Genomic DNA, 21783 nt, shown 5'->3' with positions numbered 1-21783 from the left:
GGACAAAGGGACAACCGTCTTAGGAGAAATTGCTTGCTGGTAGATTTTCAAAAGAAGAAAAATAAGCACATTTCTGAAACTGGGACAAATATAATGAGATGTTAAACTGGATTCTTTCTCTGTTTCTGCTGTGGACCCAAAGGCTGAGAACAAAACAGTAGGTGCCAATCTCTTGCCCAGGTCCAAATGAGCCACCGGACATGTAGGTCCGCCTGGTGGCCTAAGAGTCATTCTTGCAATGCCACCTGTTGGGGAAAAGGGAGCTTGGCCCTCTCTGGAGCTAAGTGAGGGGTTTCACAGGGCCATGCAGAGGGCTTGACTCATGTTCCAGAGGGAGAGGGGCAGAACTGGAGGAAAGCTGAGGCCGGCTGAGGCCACGAAGCAGAGGGGAGAGAAAGAGAACAGGACTTCCCTGTTGGGACAAGGATGCTGGGGTCCAAAGGGGCGGCACAGAAGGGAGTGATCTGCATCCATTAGAATCTGGCCCCAAGCAACTGGAGACATGACGACCATCGGTTGCTCAAGGGACAAGAGAGGTCCTCGTGCAGCCAGCTGGAGGAGACTCGTGGGCCCTCCTGACCAAGGAAGCCAAGGCCATAAAGCCTCCAAGAATCTAGGAAAACTCTCAACTAAGTGAGACCCAGCAGGGGAGTCCCAGCAAGCACGGGCACGGGTGGTTTCTGCGCCAGTCACCTAAGAACTTCCCTGTTCTCCTGTCCACCCCTCCAGGAGCCAGAGGCCACACAATGAGCAGGGAAGGAAGAAAAGAAGGGCAAGGTGGGGAGGAGAGAAGAAGCTGAGCCCCGTGTCCCCCAGCCCAGGCACCAGCGCCGCCCCAGCCGGGAGCAGTTCAGCAAGGAGACGGGGAGGCGCTGGACCTCTGGGCGACATTCCGAGGCTGCTCGTTACACTGACATTTGAACTGTGAACGCAACTGGATAGAGATTGCTTTTGTCACTGACAGTGCTTGGAGGATTTATTCTCTGAAAGGGACCAGAAATGTTATGGAACTTGCCAGAGCTTTCATTCAGGGTTAAGAAGAGAGCTAAGGAACAGCATAGGTTTAAAGAGAGAATTGGGGGGAAAAATAAAATTGTTTTCTTCTTGCACCCTCTAAAGATCTGAACAGGCAAAAAGTTATATATGTACCATCTCATTTTCTGTACCTCCAAATAACCCTATGAAGAAGGTCAAATTATTACCTCCGATTCACAGAAATCAAGGAGCTGTCCCAAGCTGGAAAAGGAAGGGGTAGGACTCAAGCATCCCACAATCTTAGGACCCACTAGTAACCCAGAGAGTAACCCACTAGTAACCAACTTCTCCACCGTCTTCTGAGCAGCAACAGAGCACCATGAAGAAATCAGCTTTATTCGCAGCCCCTCTCTTGGTGTTTGGCTCCTAGCAGGCATTCAGTCTGAATGAATGAAAAGACATTCAGCCATCAAATGGAGCATGGCTGCATTTCATAGATGTTGACAAACTATTTGGCTCAATTAAAATGAATCAGCCACTCTCGTCTTCTCTTGCCCCACCCACTACCGCCTCCCATTTTTCCATCCCCCAACCGAGACCATGTAACAGTTCCAGCGTGGGAGTGACTAAGCTTCCCACCAGTGTCCACTCTCCCCATCTCCCTTCCTGGTATCAGAGCCTCCAGAAGTTCAGCTGTTCAGAAGCTGGCCTTGCTCACAAAAGAATACAATTCCCAGCCTCCTTTGCACCTAGGTGTGGCCATGTGACCAAGCAATGAACCATGGGAGGTGAGTGGAAATGACACGTACTACTTACAAGTTATGAACTTAAGAAGAAACCGCCCTCCCTTCTCTTCCTCTTCTCCCATGGTCTCCGTGGGCATGAACTGGGACCTGGGGGTGGTGAATCAGCTTCAGTCACTGCCCCAGGGCAGTGGTTCTCAACCCTGTCTGGACACTGGAATCACCGGGAAAAGACTCTTTTGAAAAAAAATCTTGATGCCAGGGCTCCGTCTCTTCTGACTTGATTGGACTGGGTGTGGCCCGGGCATCAGGAACTTTCAAGGTTCCCCAGAGAATTTTTATGTCTAGACAAGACAGAGGCTAATCATACCAGCGACTAGGGGATGCGTGGGGCAGCAAGATAAAAACATATCGGTCCCTGGATTTCCTCTCTTCCGAGCTGTCTGCTCACCCTGGGCTGCCTCCTGCCTTTCAATAATTATGTGACAGAAACAGAAGCTCCTTCATGTTTGAACCACTGCCCTCCATCTGGAGTTGTTACTGCACTTGTCACTGGGCGTCACCTAGTCCAACCGCTGAATCCTGCAGCCTTCAGTCATTGATGCTGGGGATTCATGTGGGCTTGATTTCTCTGTAGGACCCCAGGGGCTTAGGAGTCGAGCCCCGTAACATGAATTTGCAAGTCCAGCCTTGAAATTCTTGAAATTCTCCTTATTTTCCAGACACCCTGGCTGCTGGTGGGGTATGGATTTGCCTTTAACCTCATTTTAGACCAGCTTTGCAAGCATAGACATCAAACTAATTGGCCTGCTCACCTTCCAAGAAAGATCTGGCTGAATTTTGCTTACTCTCTGGGAGAAAAGTTTCCTTTCCCCGAAGGGAGTGACTCCTGTGAGCCTGAAGGAGTGGATTCTGTAGAATCTGAAATGAAGCATCTGTGTTTCAGCGGTGAAGCATCTGTGTTTCCCTGCAGGGTCAGTGGGTCCAGGCTTGGCCAAACACCCGGGTACCCACCCACCATTCACCTGGAGATGAGTGCAGAGACATGGCGCAGCACCCCTAATATTTATGGGCTAAATGAGGTAAATTGTCCCGGATTAAAAGCAGGTGAGGGCCTCTTATCTGCTCATTGAATTCTGACGAAGCTAAGGATTAAAGGTGAGAAGCATAATAAGTGGTTTTGCAAACCACTTAAATTTTTTTTTCCTAAGAGGACTTTCCATGCAACTCGTGAGAAATGTTTTATTCACCACGTAACCCTTAATCTCAACCCACCATCCAATCCAAATATGGTCCCAGTGGGACCCTTTGGGGCAATGCTTCAGGGCTTTGGACAGAAACCAGTGACAAGGGCACATGCCCAGCCACACAGGGTGTGACCTGTAACCGCTCTTCCAGGGTTTCTCCGCAGTGGCACTGAGATTTTAGACCAGACAGTCTTTTGATGTGGAGGGGGAGGGGCTGTCCTGTGCATGGTAGGATGTTCAGCAGCGTTTCTGGCCTCTACCCACTAGATGCCAGTAGCAACACTCCCTGCCCCAGTCTTGGCAACCAAAAATGTCTCCAGACACTGCTAATGTCTCCTGGGGACAAAGCTGTGCCCTGACTGAGAACCACCAGTCTAGACGCATCTCAAGAAGCAAGACGTCACAGCAGCATCTCCAGGACCCAGCACAGTGCCTGGCACATAGGAGGGGCTCAATAAACGCTTGTTGAGTGAGTAACAGAAGAGGAGGTGGGAGGGGCACACCAAGGCCCAAACCTCCAGAAGCACCTACTGCACTGGTACGGCAGATGTGAAAATGCGTGCTCAGGGGGCAATGGACTGAGGCCCCCAGCACATCCATGCCAGGGCCAGGATGCCCACAGGTGCTCCCAGCCAGTGACCTTGCACGGTGGGAGTACTATGCAGATCCGTTCTCCCAAGATACAGGCTCAAGGACACCCCGGCAGCCTGGACAAAACCTTCTTGGTCTCAGACGTGCCCACTCCTTCCCCAGAGGTCAGCCCCGTGCCATGGTCTGAAAGCCCTCACTGACCTCCTTCTCCAGTTCCCACCCTTGATTCTTCACAGGTGTTCCCCCTAATCCCATCCTGGCCTCTGCTTCTTGGTGGATCTGAAAAACACACCTGGCATTCTAGAAAGATGCCTTTCCCCAGTCCTCTCTTCTTGTGGGATGCCACACCCTGGGGCTTCCCCCTGGGGATCTCTGTTGATGAACGCATCATGCACAAACCAATTTAGACGGGGAGGGAGTTCTTGGAAGAGATTCAGTTCCTTTGTCCAGAAAAAACCAAGAAGACATGAGTTGATCTCATAAATAGCTAATAAAACCACACTCACATTCCAATCCAAAAACACTTTTACAAGTTAACCTTTCATTGGAGTTAAGGCAGTAAGTAAAGTCCTCTGGTTCACATGACTTTCTTCTGACCAAGGGAGGAGAGGTCGGGGGAAAGAGAAGGACTTGGCCATTGGGAGCCCAGCCAGAGCCCTCTTTTCCATAATCCACCCCATCCTGTCTCTCCAACCCTCAAAAGTGATCTTAATGCACATTGGTTCCCAAGTAAGCATGCCCCGTGGCCCCATCCAGCCAAGTCTGTGGGAACAAATTCCCAGTCCAAGGTCCAGGGCTCAGCCCGCTTTCCCCTCGGCCAGGCTCTCCCAGGGGCAGATGACCTCCTTTATGGCCTGGTCACCCCGTTCTCCTGTCCCGGCATCCTCCGAGTCCATCAGGCAGGTCCCGCTCCCCGTTGGCACATCCATTTTGATCTGGAAAAAGCTTCAGGCAGAAGAGGAAAGCAAGTGTGTGGGGACAGGAGGGTCACCTCATCCCCAGCCCACCCTGACATCCCTAAAGAAAAGTGAACACAGGTGCGATTTGCCAAAAGCCGTGGGTGCAGCCATGGGCTTGGCCAATCCTTTTCATTGGGGATGGAGACTCTTATTTTCCTGCTGAGTTATGGGTAATTCAGAAAATGGTTTATTTTCATTTTCAAGGGACTTGAGTTTTCACGGTTTTGATGAATTCAGGATGTCCCGAGAAAACATACTGAGACTTAATCCTCTGCCCTTTAAACTGCCTTCTGATGAAGTGGTGGCTGCTGAGGGAAGAGCTTTTAAAAAGCCCCAAGCCTGTATGTGCAGCACAGCTGTGGCCACAGAGCTAGAACATTCGCTCAGCAAGGCCAGTTCACCCTGGATCCCGACACCCTACCCCCTTCCCCAGCTGCCACAGACAGGAGAGGAGCAGTAACCTCCGCTCCCTCCCCGCTGTCCCCATCTGCACAGCAGAGGCCGTGGACTTGGGTATCCATGGCAACCCAAGACCTCAGCAAGGCGCCCTCTTTCTCCAGGACCAGGCAGGGTCAAACACAGTCGCACGCTAGTTGGTGCAGGGGTGCCCCCGCAACGGTTTCCCCTCAAACAAAATAAAGGTGGGGGCTGACTCGTTGTTTTGCATTGACTACAACTTTTCTTTCTGCCACTGGTCCAGGAGTTATCAAGTGCCCCTCAGAGCCTCTGTTCTGCACCCAGAGAGCTGCCTCGGGACACTGGGGGTCTCAGAGGTCAGGCTGGCAGCGTCACCCACAGCGGAGCTTAGAGACGCCACCCCTGGACAGAGCCTGGGCACTGTCAGGATCGCTGCCGGCCCTTCTGAGCAACTGTGCAGGTGTGTGCAGGAGCGGGTGGGGGAGGCGAGGGCGCCTAAGGCAGGGGAGAGTGTGCTGGAGCCCCAGAACCGCCCCCGCTGCATCCACCTCCTGTGGTTCCACGGCTGACCTTTAAAAATGCGATGGAGTCATTAGACTAACGTTCTTGGCGGGGGCAGGGTGGGTGGAAATGCATAGAAGAGGGAAAAAAGATGGAAAAGAAAGACACCCTTCTTTTCCTCAGGAAGACAGGGGAGGGCAGCACTGAGTTTTTGGAAACTCTCCAGCGGCCAAGGGGTTTCAATGGCCCATCAGAGGCGTCTGCTCTCCCAGAATCCTCCTTAGCCAGGGCCCAGCTCTAGATCACCACATTTGCATCACAGAGCCTCGATCTTCAACAGACATCCGTGCACGTGCGCACACACACACACACACACACACACTCTCCTCTCTTCTTACTTTGTTACCCTCCTGGATTTCAGCCGTGGCAGCTGCTGGCCCACATCCCCCAGGGGCTGCACCTTCCCATGGGACACAGCAGGGCACTTGGGTGACAGCCTGGCAAAGACTGGCGAGGCCAAACAGCCACGTCTCAGAAACCTGCTGAAGGACAGAGACATGCGGGCCTGGGGAGGGGCCCGGGCCCGGGGCCGGGGCCGGTCCCTGGAGGTCTCGCTGGTCTCAGCATCCGAGGGCCCGTGGCCAGCACCGGATCCGCTGGCTTCCCCCTTCTGCTCCAAGCCCGAGGAGCTCTCCAATGCCACTCTGATGGGTGAGGGGCAGATGGTGCTGGGCCGGCGGATGAAGCGGCAGGGCGAGGGGAAGGGCCTCCTGGGGGAGCGGCACTGAGGCGAGAAGGGGCTGGAAGGGGAAGGGGGCACGCAGGTCCCGGTGTACACGGCCAGGTGGGGGCTGGGAGCCGTGTGCTGGCCCGGCTGCAGAGAAGGAAAGAGAGTTCAGGGTGAGTGCGTGGCTGGTCCCCCATCCGTTGGCTGCCCTCGGCTAACTTAGCCCCTTCCAGTGCCCGGAGCACAGGCCAGGTATGGCTGCTTCCCGGGGATGTGAGAAGGATGCCCCATGCCACCCAAGACAATGGCACAGTCATACACAGGCGTCCCGCTAAGGGCTCTGCCTGTCCCAAGCCTTGGTCACGCCCCCAGAGCCGGGCAGTTGCATTCCAGGGCACCGACTGGCCTTCTTCCAGGCCTGGGCTGCTGGGGTGTGGCCAGGCTGAACTTCCAATCGCCCACCAACTCTGCCCCAAGGGAGCCATGCTGAGTACCCACCCCACCCCATCTCACCCGTCTGTCCTTGTCCTTGGTGCCACCTAAGGACTGGAGGCCTTTAAAACTCTTTTAACAGAGCAGAAGGAGCCCTCGCCATGCTTGCGCTGACTCCCAGGCCAGAGACCACCCGCCTCGTCCTGATCCCTGACCACGTCCACACTGACCACACCTCGGGGATGGCCCGGCCCCGCACTTTCCAGTGCCTCCCGCAGGCACAGCCGCGAAACCTGGACTAGCCACGGAGAAGCAGGCAGGAAACAGGGGGTGAGGAGGTTACTTGGTGGAGAAAGAGGACATACGTCAACGTCTCTGGGCCATGGTGGCCCGGGTCCTGGTGCACTGCGGAAGGAGTGTGGGACCAGGCGTGTTTCAGCTGAAGGAGCCCGAGAGAGCTAGGTCTGGGCTGACAGAGGAAGTTAAAACTGGAATTTAAAGGGAGGCTCTCCGCCCTCACCTCTCTTGGACTTGGTTTCTCGTCTCCTCCCAAAGGCCTGCCGTGGCCACATGCCACATCAAAGCCCCGTGTGAACAGATCTGGAGGATGTACTGGTTGGTCCTGGTGGGGCGGGGGACCCCCCGGGACAGTTGGACCAACACTGTCTCCAAGAGACTCGGAAATGACTTCAGGGCAAAACAAACCTTCTTTGAAATGCCATAGCCACCCAGACATCCCGCTCAGAGGGAGCTGCCTGCCGCCGGGGCCTGGGCACCGCCCTGGGGTCGAAGGAGGGCAGCTCTGCGCGCGGAGCTGGGGGCAGCTAGCTTCAGAGGAGTGCGGCCAGTCCCGACCCAAAGAGGGAAGGGCGGGCACATCCAAGAACAGCCCTGGGAGGAAAAGCAAGGCCAGGTGGCCACAGAGGGCTTTGTTGTGGGGGACAGGGGGGTGGCCTCCATTCTCTCCCACCAGCTCCCTGAAGTTCAAGTGAGATCCTGTTCTGAAACAGCAGCTCAGAGCCACTGATTCTGCTCCACTGCTCAGACAGGCTGCCACACCCGAGCTGAGGCCCACACCTGAGGCCACGGGGTTTCATAGTATCGTCACTATTATTGGTAACATGCACCGGGAATTCAGCAAACCCACGTGAGGTTCTGGGCTGAGCCCTTTGTGAGGATTATTGCATTTACCTCCCAGAGCCACTCAGTGAGGCAGCTAACTATTATTATGCCCATTTCACAGGTGAGAAAACTAATGCTTCCAAGAGCCAAGCCCCAGGAATGCTGGGAACGCTGGGCAGGCTTTGAAACCAGGTTCGCTGGCTCCATAGTTTGCATGTGTAACGCTACCTGGATGGCTCAGGGCTCCTGCAGGTGAGAAGCACCCAGGGTGCCTGTTATAAATGTAGATCCCAGCCGCACCCCAGCCCCAGTGAAGGAGACTCGCAGGGGGTGCGACTCAGGAAAGCATCTTCTCACAGACACCCGAGGACACTGCTTGGTTCTTCTGTCCAGTAAGTTTGAGGAGCTCAGCACTGTGCTTCTAACACCTCCAGGGACACGTGTCCCCCATTTAGGACAAAGTCTGCAAAGAACAATAATACCAATAGTGGGGGAGGCTAGGCCCTGGTTAAGGATTTGGGAGTCGATGTTTAGTGAAAGAGTATGGCCCTATAATTTATTAAGATCTACTACGTGCTATGTTCTTTGAATCTATAATCACCCCATTTTAGAGAACCGAATATTGAGACCCAGAGAGGTTCATTACCATCCCCCAGGCTCTCCCAAGAAAGCAGTGACTGTGGAATGTAGAACTCTAACGTGGCCACCAAGATTCCTGTCCCATTCCTTCAGGATGGGTGTGCACTGTAAACGTCAGGGAGAGTCACCCCCATGGCCAGGCTATGTGACATGGCGTTAGGTAACTTTCAAAAGTTACCTGGGTGAGCTTGACTGCATCACGTGATCCCTTTAAAGCTGAGTCTAGAGGCCAGAGACAGAAATCAGGTTTGAAGCATGATAAAAATTCAGTGAGGAAGTTCTCCATTGTTGACTTTGAAGATGGAGGGTAGGAGCATGTGGCAAAGAATTCGGGCAGCTTCGAGAAGCTGAGAGCAGCCCTCGGCTACCAACCAACCGAAAAAAGAAAAGAGGGGGGGGCCCTCAGTCCTATAGCAAGAAACTGAATCCTTCCAACAACTTGCAGAAGGCTGGAAGCAGATTATTTCCAGGAGCCTCCAGGTAAGAACACAGACAGCCCGGTGACCCCTTGACTGTGTGTCCTGAGCAGAGAACCCAGCCAGGTCTCACCTGGCCAACCGTGAACTTAATAGATGTTTGTGCTGATTTGTCACGTGGCAATCGAAAACGAATACAGTGGCCAAACAAGAATCTGATCCCAGGTGCGAGTCACCCCAAAGCCCTTGCTTTTTCTACTGATTCTCCCATTGCCTGGGGGATCTGGACAGGACTTGGGGTCCTGGGGAGTGGGCTGAAACAGCAAACTAGGGGAGAGAGACAGGAGGCATCAAAGTTCTCCTCCCTCAACAAGTTGACTGAGGACACCCCCAGCCCCAGCTCATTAACTTAAAGCCCACTTACTCAGAACATGTGATAAACGCCTGTTCTAATCCGCACTTTACAGATGAGAAAACAGAAGCTCATGGAGATGATGCCACTTGATCAAGATTATACAGCTTTGTGACAGGATGAGCCACCCGCATCCCCCACCCAATTCAGTGCCCTCCTCCCCACCTCACGCCTCCCCCAGCACCTTCTTTTTTCCAGGATGAATGACAGGACAGGTAGGGAAGGCGGCCACCATCCTGCTTCACTTACTTGGCCCGAGAAGGTCCTTTCTTCTGGGCAAATAGCCCTGGACACTCCAAGCAAGAGGCCTTTTCTACCCCCTCCCACCATGACCCTGGCCTCTCCCACAGGGGCCTGGGGCTTGTGCTTGGAATCCCCGCCCCCCGCTTGGAGGCCACGCCCACTATCAGCGTGTGGCAGCGAAGCAGTGGCGTGCAAGGCACACGGCACAAAGAAATGACACACACAGACACAGTGAAGGAGAGCCCGGCTTGGCTTTGTGCTGCTGCTTTATTATGCAAGGGAACCAGGAGAGCTGGGGAAGGAGCTTGAAATGGAGCAGGGTAGTGGCCATGAGAACACAATCAAGGCTTTTTAATGAAAGGCAAAGCAGGTGGCACAGAGATGCAATTCACTTCCTGTTCAGAAGCTGGCTGAGAATTTGAAGGAGCCCTTGTGGCCCCCTGAACTCCCACTTCCTGGGAGCAGGCAGGAGCCGAGGGCTGCATTCCGGCTCAGCATGCAGTGAACCATCCCCGTTTCCAGCCCCCTCTTCCTCTCCCCACTGCCCCACTGCCCCCAAAAGCGAAAGAGCGAAGTTGGCCCCTTGGAGAAAAAATCCACATGGGTGAACACACCATCTCTCCTACCAGTCGTTTCATCTGTCACAGCCCAGCATGAGACCTTCCCATTTTGAACGGACCCTCACTTCAGCCGTGAAACTTGGGACCAATGGATTGACCAGTCACTGTACTGTTACTGCTCAGCCCTCTCATGGGAGCTGCAGACAGATGACATGACATCAACACCCCGCTTCCCTCCCCTCAAATATATCCTAATGGTCCCTGGGGAGTCCGACTCTGAGCGTGAAGAGAAGTAAGATGGTTTGGGTCAATGATGCTTTAAATGCACCTCAGGAAATGCCCTGAATAATAAAGAATAATGAATCACTCTTCTGGGCAACACTGACAGATGCAAGAAAACACAAGCTTACTTTAAGACCAGGAAGCTACTAGGGATGGTGAGGGTGATGATGATGGTGACGGTGATGGTGGTGATGGTGATGATAGTGGTGATGATGACGGTGATGGTGGTACTAATGAGGATGGTGGTGGTGAGGATGATGGTGGTGATGATGATGATAGTGGTGACAATGACAGTGATGGTGGTACTAATGAGGATGGTGGTGGTGATGGTGATGATAGTGGTGACAATGACAGTGATGGTGGTACTAATGAGGATGGTGGTGGTGAGGATGATGGTGGTGATGGTGATGATAGTGGTGATGATGATGGTGATGGTGATACTGATGAGGATGGTGAGGATGATGGTGGTGATAGTGATGATAGTGGTGATGATGACGGTGATGGTGGTACTGATGAGGATGGTGATGGTGAGGATGACAGTAGGATGGCAGTGATGGTGATGGTAATAATAATGGTTGTGATGATGATCACAGCAGCTAGCATTACTGAACACTTGTACGCCAGGCATTTTCCTAAGCACTCTACTTGCATTTTCTTGTCCTGAGTCCTTGTACTTCCATGCAGCCCTCACAGCAAAAGCAGTATTTTCTCTAAAAGCCAAGCTTGAAAATGAAATTCTACCAAGGGAATCCTGGTAACTTATAGCATACCTTATACTCTAGCATAAGATATACACCACCATGGGGAGAGAAACTCAAGCTGTTTAACACATAGCAGTAAGGAATTAAGACGGTGACTCAGTACAAGGCATAACAAGAGAATATCATAATGATTTCAATGTAACAATAACATTGTCCAAATAAATACTATTTTTTATGTTATTTGAGATTCAAATGGGCCCTGTGGGGCTACTATTATGTTTGATACCTAGAAACAAAGCTATCAGGAGAGCAGGGGCCACCGGCTGAAGTCTAGAAGCAGACACTTCCACAAAACCTCAAAACTGGGCAGGGACCTGTGGCTCCTTTCCTACAAAACATGAGAATTTTCTGGCAGATTCTCCCTCGATCCCCCAGGTCAAACAAATCTGCCCCATCTCTGTGCTCTCCTAGCACGTTGCATGTGCTCTACACCATCCAGCCTCCATCATGTTCTGTCTCATGTTGTGGCTGTTGGCATCTATGCACCCTTGTCAGCCCCTTGAGGGCTGAGGGAAAGAGAACATCTTGTCCATTTTTGCATCTCTGTCCTAGAACCACTGAGTACCACCACCTGCTCTCACACAAAACAGGGATTTAAAATACATCTGTGGAGGGGATTAAGAGGTACACATTACTAGGTATACAATAAATAAGATACAAGGACATAGTATACAGCACAGGGAATGCAGTCCATATTTTACAATAACTATAAATGGAGTATAATCTATAAAAATATTGAACCACTATGTTGTGCACCTGCAACTAATGTAATATTGCAAATCCACTATACTTCAATAATGAAAAATAAATAAAATAAAATACATTTGTAGACTGTAGCTCCTGCTATCTAGAAGGGAAGCCATTTATCACCTCCCTGCCTTTAGATGAGTAATGTTGAAGCACTTAATTATTCATCCATCTAATAAAGAATGATAACCTACTGCTTGGCATGCCTGTGCCTCTCCTTAGATTGTGGGATCCTGTGTGTCTGATGTTGAGAAGGTTTCCATCAATAAGTTTGGTATACCTACTATGTGTCTGACACAGAGCGCCTGGGAGTCTGTTGGAGGATGGGATGGGTTAAATCAAAACTGAACAAGACGTAGTTTGTGCCCTGAAGAATTTATGACTTACTTCGACACTCCCACCATCCCCATCCCCATTTTGCTAAGTGTGTAATCTCAGCTCACGTAGGGTAACTAGGAGGGATGGCAAATACCTCTAGTTTCATGTTTCTCAAACTTTCCCATGGAAGTAGGCCAAACAGCAGGAGAGCCAGGGAACTATTTTCTCCTGGGAGTCTGAGGGCAAAGCCTCAATCTGCCACAGCCAAGCAAGAGATGTCTTTGATGTCTCAAATTTTATCTTAAAAAATTCATGTACATCTTGCGGTCTAATTCATAATATATTCATGATTGTTTTCATGTGAAATTTTAAGAATTATCTAACTTTCCTCCCATTCCAAATCTTCAAGTATAACTTTTGCTCCAGGCTGGGTATCTTCCTGAAATTCACTGAGTCTGGTTTGAGAAGCATGAATCTGGTCCCAACCCCTCATTTCACAAATCAGAAAGCAGAGAGGTGAAGTGACTTGGTCAAGACCATATGGTTCATGGTAGAATGAGGACCAGAGCCTAGGAGGCATTCTCCAAATCCAGGGCTCTTTCCACTCATCCACCCACCCATCCATCCATCCATCCATTCACCCATCCACCCACGTAATACTTGTTTCTACAGATCTAGATCTCAGGCATTAGACTCCAAATGGTGAGTGAGATACTCAGTTTACAAGGGTTCATTACCTGAAATTTCTGCTTGGGGTTCCCTCCCTGAGTTGGAGAAGTCCAACATTCTTCAAAAAAGAGATGAACTCTCTAGTTACTCTTTCAGAGTGTAAACTAGTCTATGACTAGGGAAAACGGGGAGAGTAATAAAATCATTTTGCTAACATGAAACCAAGAGCCTCAAACTCCTTACAACAGCCTAGAAAGTCCTCCTTGGCCTGGCCTTCCCACTTCTCTAAGCTCATCTTGTACCATTCCCCCCCTGGTCCACTAGGCTCCATTCATCTGGCCTTTCAGTCCACTCTGAGCCATTTCCCACTTCTGGGCTTTGGCTCATGCAGCTCCCTCTGCCTGGAAAGCTCTTCCTGCCCAGCCCAAACTCCTTGTATGGTCAGCTCTTTTTCATCCTCTGCTCATCTGTCATCACCTCAGAGAGCCCTCCTTAGTCTACACACCCCTCATCTTCCCTGTCACAGCACCATATCCATTTCCTTTAAAGCACCTTCTCCAGATTTTGTCATATATTTGTTTGACCTTCTGATTGCAATGATGGTCTCAGTTCTTCAGCCTTCCCTGACTCCTTGTCTTTTGCCATAGGACTTCGAAATTTCTCTCACTGGAGAGGTAGAATCAATTTCCCTATCCATGATTCTAGGCTGGATTTGTGATTTGCTTTGGTTAATAAGATGAGGCACCAGTTCCAAACCTTCATCTCAAGAACCTTATGTGTTCCCATTTACTCCCTTGCAATTCTACCAACATCACAGGATCAGCCTAGGGTTGTTGAAGGATAAGAGACACGTGAACAGAATCATTCCACTCATCCTGGCCTGGGTCAACCCCTACCAGGCGTAGGAGGGAGCCCCACCAAGAGACACAGAGCCACAGAGATGACCCTATGTGCATAAGCCAGAAACACTTATTCTGGTATACCACTCTAGTTTTGTGGTTGTTTGTTACACAGCAATGGCTGCCTGATACGGTTGGCTTCATTATTTTTTGTCAGTCCTAGACCTAAGCTCCATGAGGCAGGGGCCATGACTATGTTATTCACCAATGCCTGGTACATAGTAGGTGCTCAGTTAAAGTGTTGAACGAGTCTTCTCAATGCATAAGTTCAGTCCCTTGGTCATTGACTTGTTTTATCTCCTTTGCATTACTATACAGACATACAGGGGCAAATCCAACTTCTAGAATTACCTTCTAGGCCTCCAAGGTCGGATATGGAACTGTCCTGGCCACCCCCACCCCATCCCCACCCGCCCTGACCACAGGCTGGCCTGATCTAAAACTACAGAGGAGGAAGCACCACATCTAGACAACAGCCCAAAGAGTATTATCTTTGACTCTGATTCATTTTGGAAATGTCACAGACCTCCACCATCCCTCCTGCCACGAATGAAGACATCAGCACCTTTGTCCTTTATCCAAAAAGATGCTCCCAGCAGGCCATTTCACCTTGAATGCTCTGGACGCCTGTGACCTGAGTCCTTCGTTCCTACAAGCTATGAATTCTCCTAGCATCATGTAAAAAGGGGGTGGGGAGGCAAGAGGGAAGGAGAGAGGCCACCAACCCCTGATAATTGGGACTAAACACGCTCAACAGAAATTCCCAGGCAGGTGTGACAGGAGCCCGGGAAGTGTGTCTGCAGAGGGGCCCTGCAGCCAGCCCCTCGGAGGGACCCCCGGCTGCTTTAGAAGCAGAGTCTGAACTGGGGAGACGGGATGAGGAGCACCATTAAGCTACTGGAAACAAACATGCCTGAAAGAACTATGCCCTGGAGGTGAAGAGAGACCTTCTCATTAATTTTCCAAAGCCAATGGTTGTACACAAAGCAGCCTATTCTCTCTGGTTCTCACCCCAGGAACTCCCTAGGGTGCAACAGGCCATCTCACAGCCACTGAGTCGGGGCCCTCCCCTACCATGCAACCCGGCCCTGTGGGGGGTTGTGGTGGGAGGAGGGAGCCTGGGAATGGAAGTCAGAGGAATCAGAGGGAGGCCTGGCTAGTCCACCACCCCACAGAAGAGGAATGAGCCCTCCAGACTCTGCCTCTCTCTGCTGGCCCCGCCCCCGCCCTCACCCCCAGGGGGAGACCAAGTATGGATTTATTTGGGAGGCAGCTCTTTTCTGAGCTGGCTCCTGCGGTCCAGCTTGCTCATGACCTGGGTGATGTCCACCGTGTTGGCTGCTTCTCGAGCCTTGGCCTCCTCTTCCAGCTGCCTGAGGATGACAGGGCTGGGGCTGGAGCGCAGGTGACGCCGCATGAACAGGAGGCTCGAGCTGAAAGGAAGGACAGGACTGGCATTAGCAGAAAGCCACGTGCTTGCTTGCTCAACAAGCAACAAGTGACCTGGTACACCCCACCCGGTGGGAGGTGAGGCCGGGGCTGGGGGATCAGACTCTAGACTTGTTCCCTCATCCTCCCGGGGAGCCTCAAGGGGGACCTTCAGACCTGAGCTCTTTTCTCCCCTCTGGGAGGATGGGACCAGAGTGAGTACCCGCTGCCATCAAATTTCAGGCTTAGGCGCAAGGAAGACTGCTCAGATGGGACCGAGCACAGACTGCCTTCTACAGTGTTTAGAAATCAGTGTGTCAACTTAACTTCCTGGAGGCTCTTCCTGAAAGGGACAAGGAGGCTTTGGATGCTGGAAGCCCAAGGGTTCTTCTTGCCTCAAGGGAGAATTGGAGCATTTGTTTGCAAAAGCCAAGGTTCTGGGAAGGAAGGAAAGAGCTGGGCTGCCCACGAGCTAGGCTGGGCAGGCACAGAAAAGGGGAAGGGGCCTGGGGAGGGTGGGTGAGCTGGCGGTACTGTGCGCAGGCACTGGACAAGTCGGAACCCTCTACCAAAGCCAAACATGGATTCCCGACACCAAACTCTCTCTGTCACAGCCTTGGGGGCCAGGACAAAGCTCCAGGTGATGCAGGCGATGGTGAGCAGGCTTGGAAAATAAGCATCTCAGCCCCAAGGGTAGACTTCAACCCCAGGACGTCCCCAAATTTCAGGACCACATAAGCCCCTGGAACTTATGTGTCTACCCTAGCGAGGAAGAGGGCTCCCCTATCAGTAAGCCACGCCTGAGACTGGGTCTCCCACCAGCCCTGCCTGCTTGAGGCTTGATTTAACTTGTTCTGGAAAAAATAAGCGTTGTACATTGTCTCACGCCTGCGCGTCACGGGACAAACTCACACCCTCTGCCACCCGTGCAGAGTCACAGGCCGAGCGTCCCACGTTCCAGAAGCAGTCCCACGTGCACTCTCCCTCCCAGCAGCGGTGACAGCGTCACCCCACCCCACAGCCAAGCTCTACGCCTGCGGTCTCGTGCCACCCCGGCTCTCAGAGCACCCGGGGTGCCCCGCAAAAGACCCCAGCTGATTCCTCAGGTCGGTGCCAACCAAAAAAGATCTCTGGAGAGAGACATACGAGACTCCCCTCCTTTCCCCACTACTTTCTGGCAGGACTTCTGGAGCTATTATGGGCCTTCCTTGCGGCTTAAAGAAGATGCTTTCAAGTCCCCAGGGACACTGAACTCCTTCCTTACCCTGTAAACCTAGAAGAATAGCACCACAAAGGCCTCCTTTCTCTCCTTTTATAACACAGCCATTATCCTCAAGAATGGAACCAAGTTGGGTGTTTTTTTTTTTAAGCTCCTTTGATAAAGGCTCTGGTCCAACCACCCCTCTTTTGAATTGACTGGAGACGCTGGAAAAGAGCCCAGCGTGGGCTGAGCCAGCAAACAGGGGAACGTCTACTAACGGGGCGGAGGTGGGGAGCGGACAGGACACGCACTGGCGCTGGGAAAGCCTCAGCGAAGTCCCAAGTCTTTGTTCAAGCTGTCAGTTGGTTACTCTTTTGGATCTTCAGTCCCTGTAGAGTTTTCTTCCCCCTCCTTCAATAAAAAGTGTTCAAACTGCCCCCTCTGAACACTTCGTCCTTTGCCCAAGGGCTCTTCAGGTGAGGAAGATGAGAATGAGCGCAGTAACTGAGGGACTTGATAAAGGATGGTCCCCCCTGGACACAGCAAGAATGCCTGAAGTGTCCCTGTTCACTTCCCGTAGTAGTGCACCGTTTCTCTTGGGGTGCAATCTCCAAGGTCTTAGGCCATTACAAGGATACCAGGGCATAGCTAAATGAATTGCAGCAATTAAAAGACCAATGGCAGGGGGAGGGTATAGCTCAGTGGTAGAGAGCACGCCTAGCATGCACAGGGTCCTGGGTTCAATCCCCAGGACCTCCACTGAAAATAAATAAGTAAATAAACCTAATTACCTCCTCTTGCTGCAAAAAACAAAACAAAACAAAACAAAAAAACTCAGTGAGATGCTTTCATTTGTGATAAAGGTAACTATCCCATCTGCTAGTCAAACCTGTTTCAAACTAGTATTAGGGGAACAAAACTTACTGGCAGTAATTACTATGTACATCTTGCGAGCCTGATTTCAGGGCATTATGGAGCCAATGAGGCAAATCATACCCTAAGAAATACTTCCCAGTGCCCAGTATTTTCATCCAGCGAGTACCCTGATCATAGCCATTTGGCTGAAGGAGACCCTCATTTCTCTGTAAACAGAACAGCAGGCAGCGAGCAGTTGCAGCCCCTTCCACTTGCCTCTTCTTGGTGGTTTCCTGAGGCTCAATCGCTTTGGCCAGCATTTCCTTATAGATTGGGGATTTTAAATAGCGAGCGTAAGAGTCCTAGCGGGAACAAGGGAAAAACAGTAATTACGAGAGAGAAAGTGTCAAATCAAACGAATAAATTTGCTGGTTTTCCAGCCTTCCCTCGGCAGTGAGATGGCAAAGTTAAGAGACTCTGTATCCTTGTGTGAAAGGCATTCCGGTGTGGCTCTCAAGCAACGGTTCCCAAGTGTGGTCCCCAGGCCAGCAGCATCCATTTCACCTGGCCACCTGCTGGCAGTGCACATTCTCAGGCACCCCAGTCCTGCTGAATCGGAAACCCTGGCGGTGGGATACGCCGAGTCTTAACAAGCCTCCAGGTGACGGTGCCACACTTGCTGCTGGAGAACCGCGGTCTGCAGCCACCCACACAGAAACTCGGGGCTTCTCCAGTCAAGTGCGCATGAAACAGAGGGCACCTGCCCCCAACCTCTCTCCCACCCAGCACCTCCCACTCCAAGCCCACGAACAACCCCTTCTGCCCTGAATTTGAGTGTAAAGGCAAAAAAAATACAAAAATCAAACCAAACCAAAAAAAAAAAAAAAAAAAAAAAAAAAAACCCAGTCTCAGACTCCTCTTGTGTGTCTACTTCCCAGGACCCTGGTCAGATTCAGAGAAGTTGCTTCCTAAATGCCTGCAACCTCCAAGCCAACTGGAAACTCTAGTGACAACAAATATGGGACAAAGCACACAGAAACAAATGTGAAAATTTCTCAACAACCAATTAAGATTTTTTTTTAATTTATTGAAACAGCACCTTTCTAAAGACTAAGTTGTAGTAGTAAAAGCTATGAGAACTACGGGCAGAAGATCTAAATAGAGAGCGTTTCAAAGAAGACACATAGATGGCCAATGGGCACTGAGAAGATGCTCAACATCACTAATTATCAGAGAAATGCAAATCAAAACTACAATGAGGTGCCACCTCACACTGGTCAGAAGGGCCATCATCAAAAAGCCTATACAATCTGTATAGAGATATAATAATCCATATATAGTAATTACATATAATCTATAATAACAAATACTGGAGAGGGTGTGGAGAAAAGAGAACCCTCCTACACTGTTGGCAGAAATGCAATTTGGTGCAGCCACAGTGAAGAGTAGTATGGAGGTCCCTTAAAAAAACTAAAAATAGAGTTACCACATGATCCAGTAATCCCACTCCTGGGCATTTATCTGGAAAAGATGGAAACTCTAAGTCGAAAAGATACATGCATCCTAATGTTCATAGCAGCTCTATTTACAATAGCTAGGACATGGAAGCAACCTAAATGTCCATCGACAGATGACTGGATAAAGAGGAGTATATAGATATATAGATATACACACACAGTGGAATATTACTCAGCCATAAAAAAGAATGAAGCATTGCCCTTTGCAGCAACATGGAGGGACCTAAAGATTATCACACCAAGTGAAATAAGTCACACGGAGAAAGACAAATACTATATGATATCGCTTACATGTGGAATCTAAAAAATAATACAAATGAACTGATTTACAAAACAGAGACAGATTCACAGACACAGAAAACAAACTTACAGTTACCAAAGGGCAAAAGTGGGGCAGAGGGATAAATTAGGAGTATGGGATTAACAGATACACGCCACTATACATCAAATAGATAAACAACAAATTCCTACTATGTAGAACAGGGAACTATATTCAGTATCTTGAAATATTCTATAATGAAAAAGAATCTGAAAAAGAATATATATATATATATATATATATATATATATATATATATATATATATTCACACACACAGATATATGAACATAAAACTGACTCACTTTACTGTACACCTAGGATTAACAAAATATTGTAAATCAACTATAGTTCAATTTAAAAAAAGAGTAAGAAAAGAAAAAAATGCAAGGAGAACTAGGAGACAGCAGAGGAGTAGGGATTATGGAAACACGGGTCATGTTGATTTTACCTGTAGTGACACAAAGCGCTATGAGCATAGACAGTGTTCTTTTCTTAAGTTACCCGCGACTCTGTTCTGTTCTGGCTAGTAGCTGGCCTCCCTGGGGGGTCTCCCTGCAAGGCTGTATGAAAGCCCCATGTTTAAGAATCAAAATGCATTTTAAAATTCATTATTAAAGAAGCCCTGCTGTGAATCTTCTTGTAGGATAAACACAGAGAAACCCCACTGATGAAAAACAAATGATGAAAAAGAAAAAAAAAGGCTGTTCTAGCTTGGTAAAAATCAGAAACTATTACATATTTTAAAAGTAAAGTTTAAAAAATTTTATAACATAACCCACATAAAAGACTAAACAGAAATACATAAATGAGGGAAGCTAATAAAAGTCCGTCACTTACACAAGCCTACATGATATAATGAAGTTCCTAGAGATGTTTTACCATCAAAGAAATAACTACCGTCACAAGAAGGTGAAGCTACCCAGGGAAGTCTTGCTGGGCATGGCACCCCCTCACAACCAAACCAGACAGCTTCTCCTAGGCCACCTCTCAGCCCCAAATTCTAATTTCTTAAGAAAGTGACTGATTCTCTTCCATGTTCCCTTTACCTTTTTTTAACAACTCCCTGAAAATTCCACCAAGTTTGCTTTTTATTAATAATCCAGAAGGCAGTCTGAATTCTCAAAGGCTTTTACCATAACCACACCTAGTCTGTCTCTTTCAGATACTAAATCCTCACACCCCCTACCATGTGTTACAGGTGCTTAGGGCCAAGGCCACCAGAAGCACCACCAATCCACAGCAGAGACTAAAAGCTTGGCCTTTGGGCTCACGTAGACCCGAGTTGAAACCCCAGCTCCACTTCTGGTGAGACCTTGGGCAAACTCTCAGACTCTAGAGACTTGGGGTCCACTTTGTTGTCCTTGGGTACAAAATTCTGCACTTTGCACAGTGACTGCACCTCCAAGTCCCTAATCAAGAACAACCATTATGGCAATCCTACCATTACCAATGTCATTACTGCCTGCACCCCCACGGCAGAGTGAGAAACCACACGAAGACACACAGCCCTTGCAGGTGGTCCTCCCCGGCCAGAGAGCTTGAGAGCATGAGGAGGGGCCAGCGCCGTGGACAGGAAGACGGCGGCAACAATTCTGCATTCCCAACACCAGCAAAGCAGTAACCATATATGAGCTCCCCTTCCCCCGTATCTAAAGAACCGTCCAGGTATCTGGGCAGGGAAGGGCTTCCCGGCCCCCACGTATGCTCAGCACAGACCCCACCTACCTTCTTCATGAGCATGTAAATGTGGGTCTGCGCCGCATCGAGCACGTAGCGGTGAGGATGCTTCAGCCCCTTGACCGTGATGTCCATGGTCTTGCCGTCTATGTTTATCCACCGTCTTGCTCCCGGGGCCAGGAACAGCCTGAGACGGGAGGCGGGGGGGATGTTAGCACAAGTAGCCAAACCAAGTCAGTTAACAAAGACTTCACAGCTGCTGGGGAGTGAGTGAGTGACAGACATGACTCGGGCCACCCAGGATGAACGCGGCCCTTTTTTAGGAGACAGTAAAGAATTTGCACCGGTTGTCAAGCAACATTTCCCAGAAGCAAGTAAACAGCCCCGCCAGCCCTGGGAACGTGAATACGTATTTAACGTTGGTGTTCCCAGCCTCTAGGGGAGAGAGCAAAGAGTGGGTGGGGTAGCCCCAAGCTGGGTGAGGCCCTAGCCTCTAGAATGACAAATCCAGCCTCCAACTTCGTAAATTCTGCCTCCTTATGTGCTAGGATCCAGGGCTCACCTGGAACCAGGCTAAGACACCTTCAGACAGGTGTTCCGCTCTGCTCTCCCCTGGCCCCGGCTAGGCGTGTCTGGGGATAAGTCTCTAATGCTGAGAGGGGAGGCAGCCCGCATTCCCAGAACCCGAATCCAACGACCCGGGCACCCTCACCAGGGGCCCCAGCGAGAATCCAAACTCAGCCACACTTTGTGTGTCCTGCGGCTCCACCTGGAATTTCCAGCCCTGGAAGCCTGCTCTGAGTCGTTGAGGGGCTAGAAACCCTTATGTGGATATTTTGCCACAATCCCAGGCTCTGCATTAAGAGTCTGGAATTCAGACTAAGATTTGTGTGGCAGGGGAGCCCAGGAGGAAGGAAGCTGACACAAAGTTGGGGGGCGAAGAGTTCTGAAATTCTGGAGTTCTGGAGTGATGAGTGTGTGGCTGTGTGTGAGGCCACTGGGTACCGCTGTTCTGGGGAAGGGTGTCACGGAAACTTCATGGACGGACCATCCCTCCCTCACCCCCATTTCTCCTAGTGTGCAGAGTCCCCACGCCGTGGGACGAGGTGGGTACATTTAAAGAA

At 50.4% G+C, this 21783-nt stretch overlaps 1 protein-coding gene across 6 annotated transcripts in view; it reads right to left on the bottom strand.

Moving 5' to 3' along the window:
* Positions 1-4080: 4080 nt before the first annotated feature.
* The window catches only part of RGS9 (regulator of G protein signaling 9), a 112324-nt gene continuing 94621 nt past the window's right edge, over positions 4081-21783 (bottom strand). For 5 of the 6 annotated variants that reach the window (XM_032457022.1, XM_032457020.1, XM_032457021.1 and 2 more), the window contains 5 exons: positions 20708-20846; positions 17421-17506; positions 14976-15093; positions 5832-6307; positions 4081-4501 (listed from right to left, as the gene is read on the bottom strand). In XM_032457022.1, coding sequence (XP_032312913.1) covers positions 4354-4501; positions 5832-6307; positions 14976-15093; positions 17421-17506; positions 20708-20846 — 967 coding nt within the window. In that variant the 3' untranslated portion in view covers positions 4081-4353. The remainder of the gene's footprint in view (positions 4502-5831; positions 6308-14975; positions 15094-17420; positions 17507-20707; positions 20847-21783) is intronic. The other variant, XM_006177425.3, reaches the window with a different exon arrangement.

The sequence above is a fragment of the Camelus ferus genome, chromosome 16 (assembly GCF_009834535.1).
Source record: "Camelus ferus isolate YT-003-E chromosome 16, BCGSAC_Cfer_1.0, whole genome shotgun sequence".
Classification (NCBI taxonomy): Eukaryota; Metazoa; Chordata; class Mammalia; order Artiodactyla; family Camelidae; genus Camelus; species Camelus ferus.
The sequence above is the reverse complement of the archived record's forward strand: the minus strand, read 5'-3'. Positions and strand labels throughout refer to the sequence as shown.